Source organism: Desmodus rotundus, chromosome 4 (assembly GCF_022682495.2).
Source record: "Desmodus rotundus isolate HL8 chromosome 4, HLdesRot8A.1, whole genome shotgun sequence".
NCBI lineage: Eukaryota > Metazoa > Chordata > Mammalia > Chiroptera > Phyllostomidae > Desmodus > Desmodus rotundus.
The window spans coordinates 177,625,303-177,644,017 of NC_071390.1; the positions used below are offsets into that span (position 1 = coordinate 177,625,303).

The window sequence follows — 18,715 nt, forward strand, 5'->3', positions numbered from 1 at the left end:
TAAGTGACCAGAAGCCCAGGATACCACGTAAATGCTACAGAAAATTATTAGCAATTTCATCCTTGCTCTCCTTGGGGCTCACACACAAAACCAAGACAGCATCTGAGCACGTGACCCCTGCACAGTAAGCCACACCGAACCCGGGCCTTGTCGCTGCTGCTCTACGTTTTCTTCGCAAGGGTGCGTGCACGCTGTGCGCAACAAGCCCACCGAAATGGGGAAATGGCCAGGGAGGGGAGTTTCTCCAGGTAAATCTACGGGTGAATTTACATAGGAGTTTCTCAAGACTGGTCACTAAAAATTTCACCTTAATATGGATTACAGACACACGACAACTTAAGAGAACATAGGGGTCTTTTAAAAAAGACGTACATGCTGTAAATTAATTCCGTTCCTCCTTCCTCCATCCCTTTCTTCCTTTCTTCCTTCGCTTCGTTGCCAAAGTCAGAGAAAACGTGTTTTAAAAGATTACACTACAATGAATTCGACCTACATCATTCCAAACCAACACCAGTTGCAGCCTAGCTCTAGCTCACGACCATCTTCACTCATAGACACGTGCATTGTTTGAACATGAACGTTTTAAACAAACTGTGAGCTTAAAATCATGAAAATGAATACAAGAAACACAAGAAAGCTGGAGAGATTTCTTCTTAGCCTTTCTCAAAAAATGCCTTTCCCTTTTTAAACAATTTACATGATGTTTTATGGTCCTTTTAGAAGAGAATTATAGTAAATGGCACCCCGAGCGGGTTGTGTGAACCCACAAACCACTCCTCATAAAAACTGCTATAATTTTCTAGGACAGGGACAATAAAATATCATACATAAGCCAAAGCTAAATCACGGTGTGACCACAGTAACAAACACATTATTTTCATGAAAATTAAGCATGATAAAGCTACCAAAGAGATGAGAGAAAAAAGAACCTTCTCATAGATTTTCCCAAGTACTTAGACAAGCATTTACAGAATTTTCCTCCATTTTACTAAGTGGCTTGAAATCCAGGTGCTAATCTTATACCCAAGTTTTTATATGTAAGTTCATCTATTTCCATTAAGAGACTAAGAAAGTAAGTAACTTCAATTGTTGCTCAAAGACACTTTAAATAAACCAATCAGCCCACTTGAAATTGTTAAAGTTTTTGTTTCTAATCAAATGTTATGCTTTACAGAAAGTTCTAATGGAATTTTCGAGAGACGCACTTCCCATTTTAGACCACTAGGGACCAACGACCGGCTTCCATTCCCAAATCAGGGACTTCACAGTTAGTAGCGCTAACAGGCAGCAAACACTAGCAAAGTACTCCCTTCTCCTCAGTATCACCAGATTCGTTATCTGCAAACAGCTGAGAAGATCCCAACATTGTGTAGGAAAAAAGGATGATCAAATAATTATTTTAAGAGATGAGACAGTTCAAATGGTACAATTCTTTAATTATCACTACGCTGAAAACCGTCCCACTTTCCCTGCCCCTTGGCAGTTACTGAACAGTAACACTGAAAGCCGTATGAAACCACGGTCTTCCCACCGTGGCAGCAGGGACTGCGAGGCCACAGCGGCAGAGAAAACGACACCTGCCTGGCACAACTCACTGCAGCAGGTCCCTGCAGCCTACTGCTCAGTCAGGCACAACACTGAAGTTAGGGTCGGGGAGCCACGCCACAGTATCTCTACAAGAATATCATTTACAGAGAGTTATTTTAAATGCAGCTACAATGATAAAGTGAAACAGCATTTTCTGCTTAAGTCCGCTATTAGTAATTCTGGTTCGAGGGAACCATCTGAAATGTTTACGGCACTCCCTTCCAGCAAAACACTGAAGAGAATGGAATGAAATAACAGAAAGCCCCAAACGAGTTAACTGATGGAAACCTTAACAGACATTCTTACTGCTTTTCAGGTTCTTATGCTCAAACGAATGGCTCTTTCTAGAGTAACAAATTATGTTAAACTTAAATAGTAGTTCTGCATATAAAATTCCTAAGTCTTTCCAAAAGGGTGCTGTTAATTAGCACCTCAAATTTCTAGGAGAATGTGGCAGTGATGCAATTAGTCTGCTAACACACGGTGCCTAGAAATTTGCTGTCTTCCTTCACACCCGCAACATACGAGTAATTCTAAAGCAGCGAGCTAGAGAACAAAAGTCGGACCCCTGAAATACATACTTATAAATCCTTTAAAAAATGCTCGTGTATATCAAAAAATATTTTTGCACCTAAATCAACCTTTAAGAAATAGGACATTTTAATAATATGTGACTAGATATAAAGAAACTATGCAATTAGATATAAAAACAGTCACATTTAAATAGTGTGCTATTAAAAATGAATTTATCATTTACAAGGTTAAAGTTTTTATGACAAAATATATTGTTATATTTGTTCATACGGTTTAGTGGGCCTTTACTTGTGTTTACTGGAAATGCCTTCCATATACTTAGGCCCCAGATCAGAGCTTCCCAAGTGGAATCTGCAGAGAAAAATAACACCAATCCCCCACCCGCAAAGAAGACTGTGCAAACAACACACAGTTCCAAGATAAATACATCTACCCAAACCAACTGAACTGTTCCTCAGGTTAATCAAAACTACATCCTAGAAAGTATCTTTCAGAAAACTTATGACATCCAGATGTCAACTTACAATTAAAATGATCTTCAGAATTTAAAAAATTTCCATTAGCCCAAACACAATAATGAACAATTTATCTAGTTTTGCAAATAGGTTTCAAGAGTCTTCAAAGATGCAAAATAATCTTCACCTCAGCCTGCAGAACCCAGCCTGACCCTCCCCGGATGATGGGTCTACCCACCAAAGCCCACCCCCCCGCCCCCCGCCTTGACTGGGCTCTAGGTCATTTGCCTAATATGGCAAAATCCTCATAAGCAAGAAGAATTTCACCGAGTCTCTTTTTGCCCCAGAGCCCGGTCTCCTTTAGGCCACATCCTGAGGATCTAGGACACTGCTTTGGCCCCACAGCGGGGGGGCAGGCCAGTCTGCACGGCCGGCTCTGCAGGCCACCACGAGGCCTTTCGGACTGACCACACAAACAGGACGCGGCAGTGCAGTCGCCCTGTGCGTTCAGATGCCAATGCGAGACTTACATGGAGGTAAACTGCAGACAGAAATCTGAAAGGGTAGAATTCTACCCAACGATGCTAAAATCACTTCAAGGAATCAATCCCCAAGAATGCATCATGAAATCAGAAGGGCTTTAAGAGGGGGCGGGGGTGGGGGGAGCAGAAAAAAAGAAAGTGAAAGACTTTAGAAGAGGCAGCAAAGGTCTCACCAGTCATTATACCATTGGAAGGGTTCAAACTACAGATGAAGTTAGAATACAGACGATTGTAGAAAGGGCATTTAAAATTATTAACTGATCAAAAATTTGTAGTTGTCATAAAAAAAATACAACTTAGCAATTCAGTTCAGAAAGAAGAATATCCCCAGGAACATACACATCTGTTTAATATTACAAGCCAACTGTCAACATCCTAAGTGAAGTTTTAATTTAATATTTTTTCTTTCTTGATGTTTTACCTTTAATCAATGCCTCATGAGAGTATCAGCTTTCTATAAGAAACTGTTAAATATAAAGAAATGTTATTGTAGCATGTTTATAAAATCATAGTTCGAGAACTTTTTATTTTTCCAAAGCCTGACCACAACTTAATTATCTGCAGGACATTCCAGGCTCACAATTGCAAGCTCCGGTTCCCAAGCAGTTTTAAACAATGTCTACTGTACAGGACAGAGGGTGCACGGCAGACCGCAACACGGCTGTATTTCCCAAAGTCAGCATCGGGCCCTTTAGACATGGTTTTTATTTTCATTAAACAATATCTGTTTCCTCACTAATCATTAAATGGTTTTCATCACTATTGCCTGTTTTCCTTTCACATGTCAGTTGTTAGCATCAGTGTTTGTGTTCGTAATAAATAAAAAAGTGACCCACCCAGTTACTTAAAAATGAACACACACGATGTCTGGCCCCACGATGTGCGAGATTCAGCAACATACTCAAGCCCTGTGTGCTGCTGTTGCATTTTCATCTAGACTTTAAAAACTTTAATGGAGTAACAGACTCTCCAATCCTCCTTTAAAACAGATTCCAGCTTCGTGCCTGCTTATGTTATTGTGGGCAAATAGATCTAATCAGTGGTCCGAGACATTTACTTGGGAAAATGGAAGAGGAAGAAGAAAAGCCAGCAAGTTCATATTCCTGACCATAATGGGGAGGAGTCGAGAACGCTGCCAATTCCTACAGATGGATGAGAAAAGTAGCCTGATTAACAGTAACATGCCAGAAACTGACCAAAATGGGGGGGAGCAGCTAACACAGCATTCCAGAACCTTAGAAATCATTCTAGGGAAGGAAATTTTAAAAAAATAAGATGAAGAAGAAGGGAAAGCTGTATGCTGTGAGGCGTTATGAACAATTTAAAAATATGTTAAGTGTGGAAGAAACAAAGAAAAGTACATCAATGTCGGAGGTAAAATTAATAGTCATTAGAAAAAAATAATCCAATAAATAACCTGGAAAACCTTCAAGAAGCCAGAACTCGCGCTGCTTCACCGGAACCACCAGACCCTCCAGAGGAGTGCATTAGCGCAGCCTGAATACGCTGACTTTAGACTTGGATGAACTCACCAGGGACAGAGACACGGACAGGTGCGCTCACTGGTTTCTGTGTTTACTCATCAAAGTGCTTTGCTCACCGAATCCTCCAAAACCAGGTGCTACTTTATTCCCATTACAAAGACCAGGAGATGAAGCCAAGCCATTTGCCCACAAGTCACACACCAGAAGGCAGTAGAGCCCAGAGTCCACACCACAAACCATCCCAGGTGGCATTACTGTCATCAAGGTAGGAAGAGGTCAGCCACCGGGAAGGCCCCACACACTGAACTTCGCCACCGCCCCTTTCTCCTCCAACTCATCCCCTGCTGGCCTCTCCACCGACACTGCCGAGGGGTGACTGAGGTCTCCTCCTCACCTGAAATTCCCCTGGGGCACCCTCGCTCCTTCCTCAAGCCTTCACCCTCTACCCACACACGCCCCGATGCCTCTCCACCTACAGCTGTAGCTCAGAAACCTCTCCCGAGGTCCGTTTCTGCATTTACAACGGCCTCAAGCACATGTCCCTTGGGTGTTCTGCAAGCACCACAAATAACAACAGAAACTGAACTCACCTTGACCATCCACCTGGTCACCCACAACTGAAGCCCTGAACCCATTTAGAACCACTGACTTTCCGCACGCACACCCTGACGAATCCTCCAAATACAGCAAATAGGTCTGGAATCTGCCCTGTCCCACAGTCCCTGGCTGAGGTCAGGCCATCACTGTGTCTTGATTAGACTTGGTAACTGCAATAGCTCACCTGGTCCTCCGCCTTGCTGGTGGTCCCTCTCCCCTCTGCCCACCCTACCAGTGGCCAGCCGGGTGGTCTTTCTGAAACCCACACCTGATCCTGTCAGCCCCTGCTGACAGCGTTTTACGCTTCACCATGGCCTTCAGAACACCCTTCCTTTCCCAGGCTAGGACAGCCCCTTTCACCCTTCAAGGCTCAGCTCAAAACTCACCTCTCCCCTGAAGCCCTCCCCGTGCACCCCCCCCCCCCACGGAGTTCTTCGCGTCTACCGAGGCATCCGTACACACTTTGGAAACAGCACGTATTACAGCATGCATTTGCCCACGAGTCTGTCTTTTCACTGAACGGTGAGTTCCTCCCAGTCAGGGCTTGTCTCTCCCGCGTTTGGACACTGATACCTGCTTGCATGCTGGGCATGTCCCAGACGCTCAATAAACAGGGATTCGGGGAATGAAGAATTAGTTCTCAGAACCCCCCTCAGTTCAAAGCGTTAATGACCTGTCTACAGTGGAGTGAAGGGCACAATTCTGAAGGCAATTCTATTGTAGGCCACCCTCATCCACAACTCCCTCCATTGGGGCAACCGCCCCGAACTTCCTTTGGAAACCCTTCTTCCCCTATTCTCGGCCACATGTGTGGTCCTCAGCAGACCAAGCTGAGCAGTGTACCCTTCCCCTCTGGAGATGAGTGGGTTTCAGGGTGGGCAAGGGATTCAGTGTAAGCCCATGAGGGTGACCGAGGCCCCAGTTCCAGCAGATGCCCGGAGGACGGAGCTTCTGCTCCTCTGGGTGGGGCAGCATGGGAGAGCAGGTCTGCAGTATGCGGCTCTTCAGCGGCCACGAAGCAAGAGCGTGGCGGTGCCTCCAGGGGGCCAGCACCACGAGGGCGGGCACGGAGCTCTGCTGGTGCCACCATGCCCACCGGGCCCAGCCGCGCCGGAGGTCAGGTCGCACCGCGAGGCTGCTCAGTGGTATGCATCCATTAACTCCCTTGAGCACGCAAGCTGCTTTGCACTGGGCTGTCTGTACCTTATAACCGTAAGACTCCTGGTGTGGCAAGTGGTATCTGTGGGAAGAAGGCCACGCTACACATTTAAAGAAATGCACAAAACAAGGAGAGGGTACGAGTGGACCCTCAGTCACATCTAATAGGCAATGAAAAAAAAATCAACAGGACACTCCCAACATAAATAAAAGACCGAGATTCGAGATGCCTTCCATCCCAGACAGCATTAACCAGCCCTCATAGGGGTGTCCTGTGGTACATTTATGAAAAAAAAAAAATAAAGTTTTATAAAGAGCTAGAAGAAGAAATAAAAAATAATGAATGCTTCTTTTTGAAAATGCCTTTATTAGAGAAAAAAAGGGCTTTGGGATAATTTAATCTGGAGAAAGTCAGTCCTAGAGGCAATTTAACTTGTTGAAGGGTTATTTATAAGGAGGTGACTAAAAAGCTGTTCTCCGATTTCACAGGGAAAAGAATTAGAGGAAATTGACTTCCACTTTGGTATGAAGCTGGAGGCAGGCAAAGGGAAGAAGTGCTTTAGGGAAGACTGTTAATGATGAAATAAAGCCCAGTGAAAACCTGGATTTTTATGGCTTTTAGAAGAATAATAAAATCACCTATGTTGATCCTTTTAGTGAAAACTACTAAACAAATGTTTGAGTGTCTTTATTCCTGTAGTCACGTGCCATGTGCTGAGTCCCTACCAGGGGCCCGGCCCGGCACCAGGCACCGGCAATCCAGGCGCCATTCCGAAGTGACTCGGGTCCTGCCGAGACACTGCCACACTAGCTGCAAGAGCCCCCGAGGGAAGCGCGGAGCGGCAGCACATCAGGGCCTGGCCCTCTCCTCTCCCACCCTCCATGCGCAAAAGCAAACCATGCAGCACAGGAGACAGCATAACAGCACGTGGAAAGTTTAGCAGCAGCGAAAATCACGAGGTAACACAAAACCATGCCAAGGCTGTCACAGCCACACGCAGTTCCTTGTCTAGTGAGGAAAACAGGCAGCAAATGGCTTGAATTCAGAAGGAGAGCAGGGGCACAGATAGTACCTTTAAAGATGGGCTGAATTTGAGTAAAGGAGAGCGAGGCATCCGAGCAAGGGGTGAAGCAGGAGACAGACAAGGAGGCAGGAGAGCAGAGGCTTGAAATGGAGCAGCTTGTGAAAGCTAGTGTGATGATTCGGGAAGTGTGGGAGGTAAAGCTGGAAAAGTGGGTAGGGCTGGCTTTAGAAAGACCTTTGAACACCAGCCAAACAACCGAGGATCCGTCACGTGGGGAATGAGCAGTACTGCTTCAGAGCACGAGGACGAAAGCCGCGTCTTCTGTCCAGGGGAGTGGCTTGGGCTGGAACGGGGCTGTGCCCAGTGTCGCTGGGCGCAGGACGGTGAGGGTCTGAACCCACAGGGTCACAGTGGGATGGCTGAGAAAGAGGAAGCCAGGGCGTTTGTTCACTCAATCCATTTCACAAATACATGCTAACTCTGTGCTCTGGGGCGTACAACGGTCCCTGTCCTCTCGGGTCAGGAAAAGGAGACAGACAGCTGCAAACACGGGGTCAGTGTGGATGAGTACCTGGTAAGCTCTAATTCCCAGAGTTTTATGTACATAAGCTGGAACCACAACAGAATGTCAAACTATAAACAGAAAAACCAAGCCTCCCCAAATATCACCTCCTGGGTATCATGGGAGATACTGATTTTTACTGACAGTTGAGTCATGGAAAAGTATAGAAGCAAATATACCTGTACTGACTGAATGGGACCAAGAAATAAATATAAAAAAGACTTTCAAAAAAGAGAGGTGGCTTTTTTTAGGGCAGAAATGTTTCCAGATTTCATCTTTTGACACAACTGAGGTAGATACCTTCCCAGATTTCTCACGTGCCCACAGATAGGTATTGAGAGGCTTTCAGGAAATTCATCACCTCTCCTTGATATCTTTTTTTATTTCCTTCCCTTAATTTAATTTTGATTTAACTTCCTCTTGTCACTGCTGGCTTATAATCATGGCCTCCATGTCTGGAGTCAATTAGGGCGGTAAAGTGCCCACCACGCCTTCGTCGGGGACCCGTCTCTGTGGGTTTTCTTACTGCAAGAGGGAGAACTAGAAGCCTGTAACTCCAAAGGTTTCCGATCAACCCTCACGTTCTGTTCTTTGGAAAAGTATGCTTCTCTCCACAGCTAAGAAGAAGACATCAAGCTACATAATTTGCAAGAATATTTCCTTTCCACCTGTGTAAAGATGAATTGTGCTTTGGAAATTCATTTGAAAAAAAAAATGGGTTGCGTATGTATAATACATGCTTAATAGCAATAACATTAAAAAATCTTTCTACCATTTAAAATTAAATGTAATTTCCTTATTACTTTAATGGAATCCCTTGGAGTTGAAGTATTTAACTAGTCCCTTCACATCAAGTACTCATTATATAATTCCCTCTTACTATTAGGTATGTAAACTGTCTGCTGACAGAATAAAAACACACATGTCCCCTGAAACAAAAACAGGAGAAAGACAAGGCAGCTTGACTCAAGAGCCTGATAATGGCTTGCAGATTCAATTCCAGTTCGGATTTATAGTCAAAAATGCCACAAGAGCCATTTACCACCTCTAACCTTTTAGGTCATACTGGAAGAAAAGCGTGAACTGCCCATCACTAAGAGAAAATCAGTCTGAGCCTAAAATTCTTGACTTTTGCCTGTTGCAATGTTGAGCAAGCGAGCGAGAGAGAGATCTCTTCTCTGAAACCATCTTAAATAAAAAGGCAGAGGTGCCACGTCCACGGTTCTGCCGTGGAGATGAAGCCCCGTGGCCCTATGTTCAGGCACGGGCCCGCAACGTGACCCTGGCTACTGCTGGCCGGCACCAGCCTACTGGTTACGTGCACCCTAACCCACGGGTGCCTGACACACGCAGGGGGAGACTGGAGGGCTGATGGGCAGACACCCACCCGAGCCATGGACGGTCAATGCAAAGCCTCTACCCAGGTCCCAACCCAACACCTCTCTTCCAGCCCTTCAATCTGCTGGAGCCTGCCACTGGCTGGACCCGATTAAAAGTCAGAGAGCAAGGAACTCAGCCACACATTCCAGAGAGGTCAGCCTACTAGGGCAAGAGCAGAGAGGAAAGGGAGGAGGGTAGATCAGTAAGAGCGGGGGGGTGGGGGGCAATACGCGGCACACCCCACTTCCCACACTCCCCCCAACTACACTGAGCTTCCCTCAGCAGGTCTCCTCATCCTGTGCTCCCCTGCCCTTGGCACCTGCCACGCTCCTGTCCCACTTCTCCTCTATTCCCACGTGTGGAGGCCAGTGAAGCCCACCTAAATGTCACCTCCTCCATGAAGTCTCCTCTCAACCTCACCCAGAGGTAATCTGTCCTCTGAATCTTAGAGTTCCTCTTTTGAAGATTTCTCTAATTGCATGAGTAGATCTTACGAGTTTACTTATCACTACCTGACATATTTCTCTGTATCTGTTTACTTGCTTCCCATTAGAATATGAACGTCGTGAAAGCAGAGACTTTCTGTCTTTGCTCCGTCCCCAGGGGCAGACAGTGCAGAGTCTACAGCAGGTGCTCAACCAATCTTTACTGAATGAACGAACGAACGGATGCCCCCCTCTAGACTGTGACGCACAGCTGGCCAGAGGAAAGCCTCACTCGCATTTCTGTCCCAAACAGCTGTCTAACTCGTCTTTACTCACAGTCGCTCAGCAAACACAAACCGGTAAGAAAGCAGCGGCCGCTTGCTGCCGTGCGGTGCGACGCAGGAGATCGGCGCCAGCAGCCCCACACACAGTGTCTCAGGCAATCCCCACAGCATCCCTCAAAGGGGATGGGGCAGACCTGCGCCTCCAGACACGAGGCCCTCATTTCCCTCCATCTCTGGAGAACTGTCTGCTGATGGCTCAAGGCAGGAGGAAGCTGCCCTGCCCCCCCCCCATTGGGCCTTCCCCAGGGGAAGCCCACGTCCTGAGGCAGGCCCACGCAGAGGTTCTAAAGGCCTGGCCCCTGCCTCATTAGGCAATTCTGAAAAGTCCTCTCAGCCCTGAAGTTCTCCATGAGAACTGGCTGAATGAATAAATAAACAAAATAACAAATCAGTGTCCCAAAGACAGAAAAAGAAGTTACACTTTTTTGAATGTCTATAATGTATAAGTTGAGTCTTCCTTCTCCTAATTTTACTAAAACCACAAATCTTTTCCCTTTTCCCGCAAAGCATACCTCCACACTACCTGTAAGAAATGCATTAAAATACATTAGCTACTCAAATACAGAAACATAAATAAATTTCTATTAGAAGGTAATTGTTGATTTTTTTTTTTTTTTAGAAGTTTGGTTTGGAGGCAGCTATATCGCCCCAAAAGCTAGCCGGGCACTTTCAAATGTGCATGTTCCGTGGCACAAACATGCCCCGAGGCAGCAGGTGGCCTGACGGCACGGCACAGCATGCCAAGGAGAACATGAAAGTGGGGCAGAGCCCCAGAGTCCCGGGACAGCACTCCCCACGTGCACAGCCACGCAAAGAGCCTGGAGAGGGGCAGGCAGGTCCAGGTACACAGCACCCCCACCACTGCCACATCATCCTGGGCAGGTCACATAACCCCGTGACCCTCGGCTTCTTCATCAGCAAAGGATGCCTTGCACCTAACTTGCAAGCACTGTCAACGTACTTGTGAAGCTTTCAGCCAGTGCCGGGCAGAGTGGGTACTCAGCAAGTGGCAGCTGTTACTATCACTTATTATGTTTTAGAAAGACAACCAGAAAGCTAAGACATCGGTGCCACATTTGTGGATGATTTTCTCGTGTAGGTTAAGGAAGTCTGAACTGGAAATCCAGCTGAGTTACAGGAAAATTACTCCTTTACAAACTGTCTCACCACAGACTTCCTTTAAACAGGGACCCCTCCGCTGTGCATTTAATATGTAATTAGATACTGCTTACTCATGACATTTTTCTCATCATAAGATATTAATTCTCCATTTCCTACTGCAGCATCTCAATAAAAACTCATCTTTTAAGAGTTTTACTTTGTTCTGTTTTTCATTTCACAAGTACTTACATGTTCATTAAAGAACTTCAGGATGATAGAAGCAGAAAAAAAACCCACGCCTAGTTAACATGTTTTAGGGAATTCCCTTTAATCATTATTTCCATGCCTAGGGTATTTTTTATTTTATATACATAGTTTTAACTGTATCTGGTTGGGCAGCAATTTTTAGCCGAACACAGTAACGCTCATGTTAGGACACACTCCTCAGCCATGTTCACCTAGTGATTCCTCTGTACTCGAAATGTCTCTCCCTCTCTCTCCCTCCCTTCCCCCTCTCTGAAAAATAAATGAATAAACAAAATTAAAAAACAGAACTAAACAGGAATTTCTACAGTAATGTGAAATGAAGACTCTCTCAGCGGTTGGATGCAGCTCACAGCTCCGGATCAAAGTTCTGACAAACAGGCACGATGTTATTCTGTGACAAGGAGGAGCTGGCAAACTCTAGCATTTATAGACTTTGAGACCCTGAAAGTTGGGGAAAAAAAAGTGCTGCTGAGTTTAAAATCACAACGGTGCTGCAAGCTTTTCATATCTGAGCTACACGAGTTCATTCGACACATCATGCCTCCATTCTTCCGGTTCATTCGCTCTCAGAGAGGTTCTGAAGGGGCCTGGGAACCTAGTATGTTTTAAACACACTAAGTTTTTCATAAGACAAGCCGTAATTAACCACTGTAGATGTCGCTGATACTTCACCCACCAGAGGGCGCCCATACAGATTTCCACGTAAAAAGAAACCTCAAACATCCAGTGTGTATGAATTCCAGAATATTATTCACAATACAATATTATAAAATCACTTAATACTATTATATTTCTATCTCCCCATAAGAGAAAAATTAAATGAGATCAGGTATGTAAAGCCTTTGACAGAGTTCCTGACCTGCAGCCGCAGCTCAAAAATAAACTGATTTTCCAAAATTCGTGTCCTCCATAGCACTCAAATAAATAAGCTGATATTCGGACTTTTACCCAGTTGACATGAGCAGGGCTGACGTCCGCCCAGACAGATGATTCTACCCGCAGGATGCGGACGCATCTGGTTCTCAAGCTTGCGCGGCAGAACCAGACCCTGAACAGGAATTCTCCTAAGACGTCACCCCGAGGAGACCTGTTTCAGCAGCCCTGTCCCAGGACATGATGCAGGAAACTGTTGGTGACCTGCCACCCAGCAACTGAGGAAAGGGAACTCTGCCCCAGCCCAGGTTCTTCTGGGCACGAAGGAGAAGATGAGCTGACTGGCCCAGAGAGCCGTGCTTCCACAATACATGGTGGAATCATTAGCACCGAGAGCAGTTTCTTCCAAGGATAAAGACAGCATGCAGGGAAGACAGAGCTCTGCGTAAGAGCCTGGCAAGGAGAAGGGCCCTGATGAGCCACCGAGGCTGACCTGCGCCTGGGACTTCTCTCCACGTGGAGGAAGGCCCAGCCCGTCTGCTGGATTCGAGAGGCCGGCCTTGAATCCCCATGCAGCTGGTGGACCCTTGAACAGCACAGGGGTGGGGGGCGCCAACCCTCTGTGCTCAAGGCTCTGTGAGTGACTTTTGACTCCCCCAAAACTTAACTACAGTCACCCCTCGGTATCTGCAAGCGACTGATTCCAGGACCCCTCAGATACCAAAATCTGCAGGTGCTCAAGTCCCCAATGTAAAATGGTGTAGAACAGTGCATGAAGCTGGCCCTCCAAATCCAAGGACCCCTAACCTCCAATTGAAAACAGTTTTGGAAGTGAAACCCGGGGGCACAAAACCAGGGACATGGAAGGTTGACTGCCTAGTTATTTTTAGAAACCTGCACGTGAGCAGACCCACGCAGCTCGAACCTGTGCTGGCCAAGGGCCAACTACACTGGCTATCTCATCTGGGACTCAACTGCCCCCAAGATCGAAATGTGGCCAAGCTGGGGAACCCCACTGGGTTCTAGCCTGCTCCCCGATCCAGGTCTACAGGAAGCGCTGCCACTGGGGAGGTGTCCACTTCGTGCTGCCTTAGTAAAACCCCAGGGGCCGCTGGGCTCCTTGGACTTATTCTCTGCTGCTCAGAACTGGAAGAGAAAAGAGCAGGAGTAAGTGGGGTTCTACTCTAACTCTGAGAAAAATGTTGCTGTGGCATTTGTTACCATTTGTTGCCACCAGAACACCGGGCATTGCTCTACCTCTTACTCTGTCTAACCCCACAAAGGAATAAGATGGCTGAGCCTGCCTCCCAAGTATCTCCTTGTTCCACCCACTCCTGTCCAACCCTACTGTCACTAGCTCATCGGCTCTCCCTGAATGGCTGTGGCAGCCTCCCCATCAGTGCCTCCTGATCAGTGCTTCTGTGTCAGTCTTGCACACTCCAAACTCACCTTCAAGGCTGACCATTACTTTAAAACACAAACGTGATCCTTTCCCATCTCTGCCTGTGCAGCCCAGAGCGAACACTGCACACTCTTCTGAGCACTGCCGACAGCGCTGTCACCTAAGGGCCGGGGAACTTCTTCCCTGCAGGGCCAGAACGTACAGGCGATCGGTTCTGCAGGCTCTCAGGCTACAGCCCGGCCACCACAGCACAAAAGCATACACAGCCTATACGTAAACAAACGAATAGGTTGCACTCCAAGAAAACTCCAGTTAAAAATGGGTGGCAGGTGGATCTGGCCCGTGCCCGGCAGTGTGAGAAGGCAAAGAGGCAAGGGTGCAGGAGCAGAGCCAGAGAAGAGTAAGAGGAGGTGCGGTCCGCAAGGAAGTGGGGACCGGGCCATCTGGCTTTAGGTCACTGCAAGAACTTGGAATTTCAGCCAGGGACTCAAAATAGCCAATTCCTAAGAAAATGAAAATAAACGACACTTAGCTTTCATAAAGGCAATGTACAATAGAGAGAACCTCACCTGCACGCCTACTCTGAGGATAAAGTGCCCAACAGCTCAGTCTCTATTATCTCATATGTAATCAGAACACCTTTGTTTGACAAGGAGTCACGGCAGCTACCTGGTCTAAGCTCTCAGTTTCACCAGTGTGGAGACTGGGGCCCAGGAAGACCACGCGGCCTGCCTACCCACTTCGGGGCTGGCCTTGAGCTACAACGCAGGTTTCCTGTGCTTTTCATCGGCTCCTGCTGCCCCTGGACAGTTTGTCTACTTCGAGGGGTCTTGGTTTCCCAGGGGGTGCTCTCCCTGGCCTCAGTTACCTTTGTAAGTCAGTAAGAAAATGAAGAGCGGCACTATGAGGCACCTCCAGCTACATCCCCACACCCAAAACCTGTCACTTACAGACGCCCGCAGTCCAGGTTTTCACTCCCCGCAGAGATGGAAACAACCAGGCAGGTAAGGCGAAGGCAGGTCAGGCACTGTGAGGACCGTTTGTGTTGGTTCTGCCTGCCTGGCGTCTCTCGCCCCCCACATCTAGAAGCAGTGCCCCTTTTCCAAGGTCCTGGCAGGCCAACAATCACAGCAGCCAACCACCTATTGGAGGGGACATATGACCTGGGCCATTAGAGAAACCTTATCCCTCTGGTGCCATAAACGAAGGCTCGGGATCCAAGCAGAACCAACTAGAGCCCCTTCTTGGGGCTGTATGGATAAGAGCTAGAGCAAGCAGCCCCATCCTGTGTTTCCCAGCTACATGAGCCACGGCACCCCCTTCTGCTCATTCTGCTCAGGTCAGTTTATGTTCGGTTACTGTCACCTGCAGCCAAAGAATTCACACTCGGGCAGGCCCCTGCATACCTTTTCTCGTTTCATCTGCATAACAACTTCACACAGTTGTTATTACTCTATTTAAGGTTAAGTGTCTTGCCCAAGTTCCCACAGCAGTAAGAGGCATTCCAATTCAGGTCTTTCTACTCTAAATACCGCTCAGTCTCCGGTTATGAACCCAGCATTAACCTAAGGAGGAGACTCACTGCCATTCTAAAGCCAAAGAACTGTATTCTTGGTTTTCACAGTGGAAATTAAAGGTAGGAGGATGGGGGTGGGGGGACATACTAGATAGCATTAAAGCCCCTGCCTTCTACTTCTGGCTCTGTCCTGTGACCTCAGATATTAGGACTCTGAGCAAGACGTGTCTCCTACCCGGTATTAGTTTTCCTACCTATAAAATGAGATGGCTACCCAACATGAACTGAAGATCTGTAAGAACATAAAGAACAAAGCCCAGGGGTCAGCTCTGGGAAGACGGTTCTATTTTTAGTATATGTCAGGTAAGACATCAAGCAGATTTCAACCCGGGCCCAACACTGGCAGCGGCTGCCTGGGGCACACTGCTGCAAAGGACTCTGAGCCGCACGGGTCTGCTGGGAAATCAGCACTGGCTTGGAATGAAAGCACAGGAAAGTTAAGTGGTTTAGGGAATACAGCTTGGCACCAGTGATGAAAATAGTCTAAACTGACTACATGGGTTTGGGGCAGGGGTGAAGGGAAACAGTAATAACCAGTATGGCTCTTTGATACATAGTTTCATAAGATCCTAATAATTTGCTTATCAGTTAAGTAGGGTATTATCACACCCACTTCATAGAAAATGAGACTCAGGTCACAGGACTTGCCTAAGTCACCCACTTCTAAGTGGCAGAACCCAGATTCAAATGCAAGTCTTCCAAATCCAAATCCTACCGCTCCCTCCACTCCCAAGGCCCCCACTAGTGCCATAGTCCAAACAAGTTAACTAATCAAGCTCTCCCCACAAAGCCATAGTTATCGCTATTTGGAGTTGTTCAGATATAAGTTCCTTCCCCTACAATTCAAAATGTCACTACTAATTTGTTTGTAATTTAACAGACAGACGTGCACTGAATGTATGAATTGAGCACAAAAGTGACCAATCTCCACACCTTTGTGCGTACTCCTCTCTCAGCCTGCAATGCCCCTCTCGGTCCTGTCTGCACTGGAACCCACTATTCCTCTTTAAGGGTTAGTGCAGGAGTCATCACCTCTATAAAGCCGTTCTTGGCACCCAGGAGCACATTTCCCGTGTGCCGTACACAACATCTACAAGGCTTTATGGCACTTGTTTTGTTAACGTCCGTTCCCCCCACCAGTCCCTCTGAATTGTGTTATGCTAACGCAGTGCTGGTCAGCAGGTAGGTGCTTAATCAATGCTTACTGATAGGTTGAATGGATTCATCTGGCCAATCTCCCTCCCGGGATGGTTGAACAGCCTCTGCAAACTGCCACTCATTAATTCAGGCATACATGTATTCCTTTAAAAAAAGCTGAGTGTCTGCGAAGTACCAGGTGTTGGGCTGTGACCCGAACAGAAATGGATTTACCAAGAAATTAACGAAGTTGACCTCCAGAGCCCCTCACCTGCACCTCCCAAGGCCTTGAACCTTCTTTTGCGAGTTTGTGTTTTTGTTTCTTAGAGGACAGGCAGAAGTGCCTGAGCATCACCAGGCAGAAACAACACCCACCCTCTCTGCCAAGGATACAACAGCCAACAAGGCGCACATTCTCTCTCCCCGTACAGAATGTAGTGGGGAAGACAGACACCATCTGTTCTTTTTTTTTTTCTTTTTTCCATTCAACCACCACATACTAAGCAACGCTGAGCCACACACTGGGGATCCGAGGCCAAGCCAACCCTGTTCCCACCCTCAAGCAGAAGGACGCTGCCCTCCTGCGCAAAACCCCGCCATGCTCGGGGAAGAGAAAGGAGTTTAGATAACTGTAACACAGTGTTTGTGGAAGATTACCCTAAACCAGTCTCAAGACGTACTGATCCCTACCGTGTACCCTAATCTACTGCAGGAGGCCCGGCGAAGGGAGAGATCTGCCGAACACCATTTTTGACCCTACCGCGGGGGATGGGGCACGAGACAATTAAACATTACAGGCAAATACACCGTGGTCAGCACTGCGACGGGGAAGCCACGGGCTGTGCAGACACTTCCCCGGCGTTCGGGTCGGCAGGGACAGCGAACTCACGATCTCACAGAGCAGTCCCTGAACTTTGCGAACTGAGAGTTCTGAGCGTCTCTCCAGCCGCACCCCCACACCGCGCCCCCCAGCCAAGAGAAGAGAAGTTCGCTTCCTAGAATGCCTCTCACTATACGTCCCCATTCTTCCAAGTGAGGCTGTTCCTTTCCCGAGGCAGCTGTCGGCTGCCTGGGAGCAACTCTTTGGTCCCCCCTTTAGACCACTGTTCTCCAGGCGCTTCTTTCCCTCACTGCTTATGGGACAGGGTCTGGTTTGGGGTTTGGCGTCTGGGATGTGCGTCCAGGGTCCGTCCCCACCTCCAGCCCTCCGTTTCCATAGCAACCAGCTCACCACTTCGCGCGCCCGGCTGGAGAAGTCGCCCTTGGGCCGGGGGCTCCGGCGGAACAACTCGTCCCGGCTGCCATCAACCCCGCCGCCCACCGCCACTCCCAGCGCTTTGTTCCGAGTCTTCACGGTCTTGACGCTGGCCCGGAACAGCAGCGTGATGTCTACCGCCATGACGACCCGCACCTACAGCCCGGTACCAGGCCAGCCCACGTCAGCAGCCGGCGACCGCTGCGCGAAGCCGGTCGCCGGAGGGCCGTTCCGGCGCTGCACGCCTCCGCCCGCCAACCGCGACGCGAGAAGAAAGGTTCCGGCCTCCGCCCGCGCGGGAGACGGGTTCCCGCGGTGCCCCGAACCCCGAGACGCTCACACCGGCGCCCCTTTCTCCTACCAGCAAAACTGTCCCGGCTTGACGGCACAGGGAGATCTGGCGTGTGTTTGAGGAGTGTGGACCCCGGGCGCGAGAGGATAGGGAAGCTAAAAGGCTCCACCCCATTTGGTGACTCCCGCACTGACTGAGCCCCGCCGTGCGGGTTGTGGGGACCAAAGGCTACCCAGCCTGACCTCTGACCCCAAGGGCCCGCCTTGTGCTGGGCCGAAGCACGTGGACAGTGACCTTTTGAGTGCAATAAGTTCTAAGGCAGGGCAGGTGTGCATAGCACAGCTGGAAGCATGAAGCCTTTCGTTTTTCATCCTTGAACCACCTGAAGCCAGAACCTCCCTCAGAGTGTTATTATGAGAATTAAGAGTTAACACGTGTATTTTGGCGTTGCCTGGCTCCTAGTGATCAATACAAATTAGTTACTGTTAATATTACTGCTATCATTGTTGTATTTAAGGTGAAGAGCTGAATGAAGAAGGCATCATTATTAAGAGAAAGGCAGGTTTGAAGGATGACTAAGCATTTACAAGATGGAGACAAGGGCAGAAGATGTCACTGGCTTCTGTTCACCCTTGACGTGTAGTTTTTAAACAGTCACAGTTCATTAAATTGACTGCTAGCCAATGAGTTCTGACTCTAGTTTGGCGCAAGGTTCAGAT

General features: G+C 47.9%; 1 protein-coding gene across 2 annotated transcripts in view; it reads right to left on the bottom strand.

The window, feature by feature from the left end:
- Window positions 1–18,187, bottom strand: part of STX18 (syntaxin 18) — a 100,931-nt gene extending 82,744 nt beyond the window's left edge. The window contains exon 1 of one of the 2 annotated variants that reach the window (XM_045182607.3): window positions 18,066–18,187. In XM_045182607.3, coding sequence (XP_045038542.2) covers window positions 18,066–18,170 — 105 coding nt within the window. In that variant the 5' untranslated portion in view covers window positions 18,171–18,187. Of the gene's footprint in view, window positions 1–17,680; window positions 17,944–18,065 lie in introns of those variants that run through there. The other variant, XM_024573606.4, reaches the window with a different exon arrangement.
- Between the last annotated feature and the right edge of the window lie 528 nt (window positions 18,188–18,715).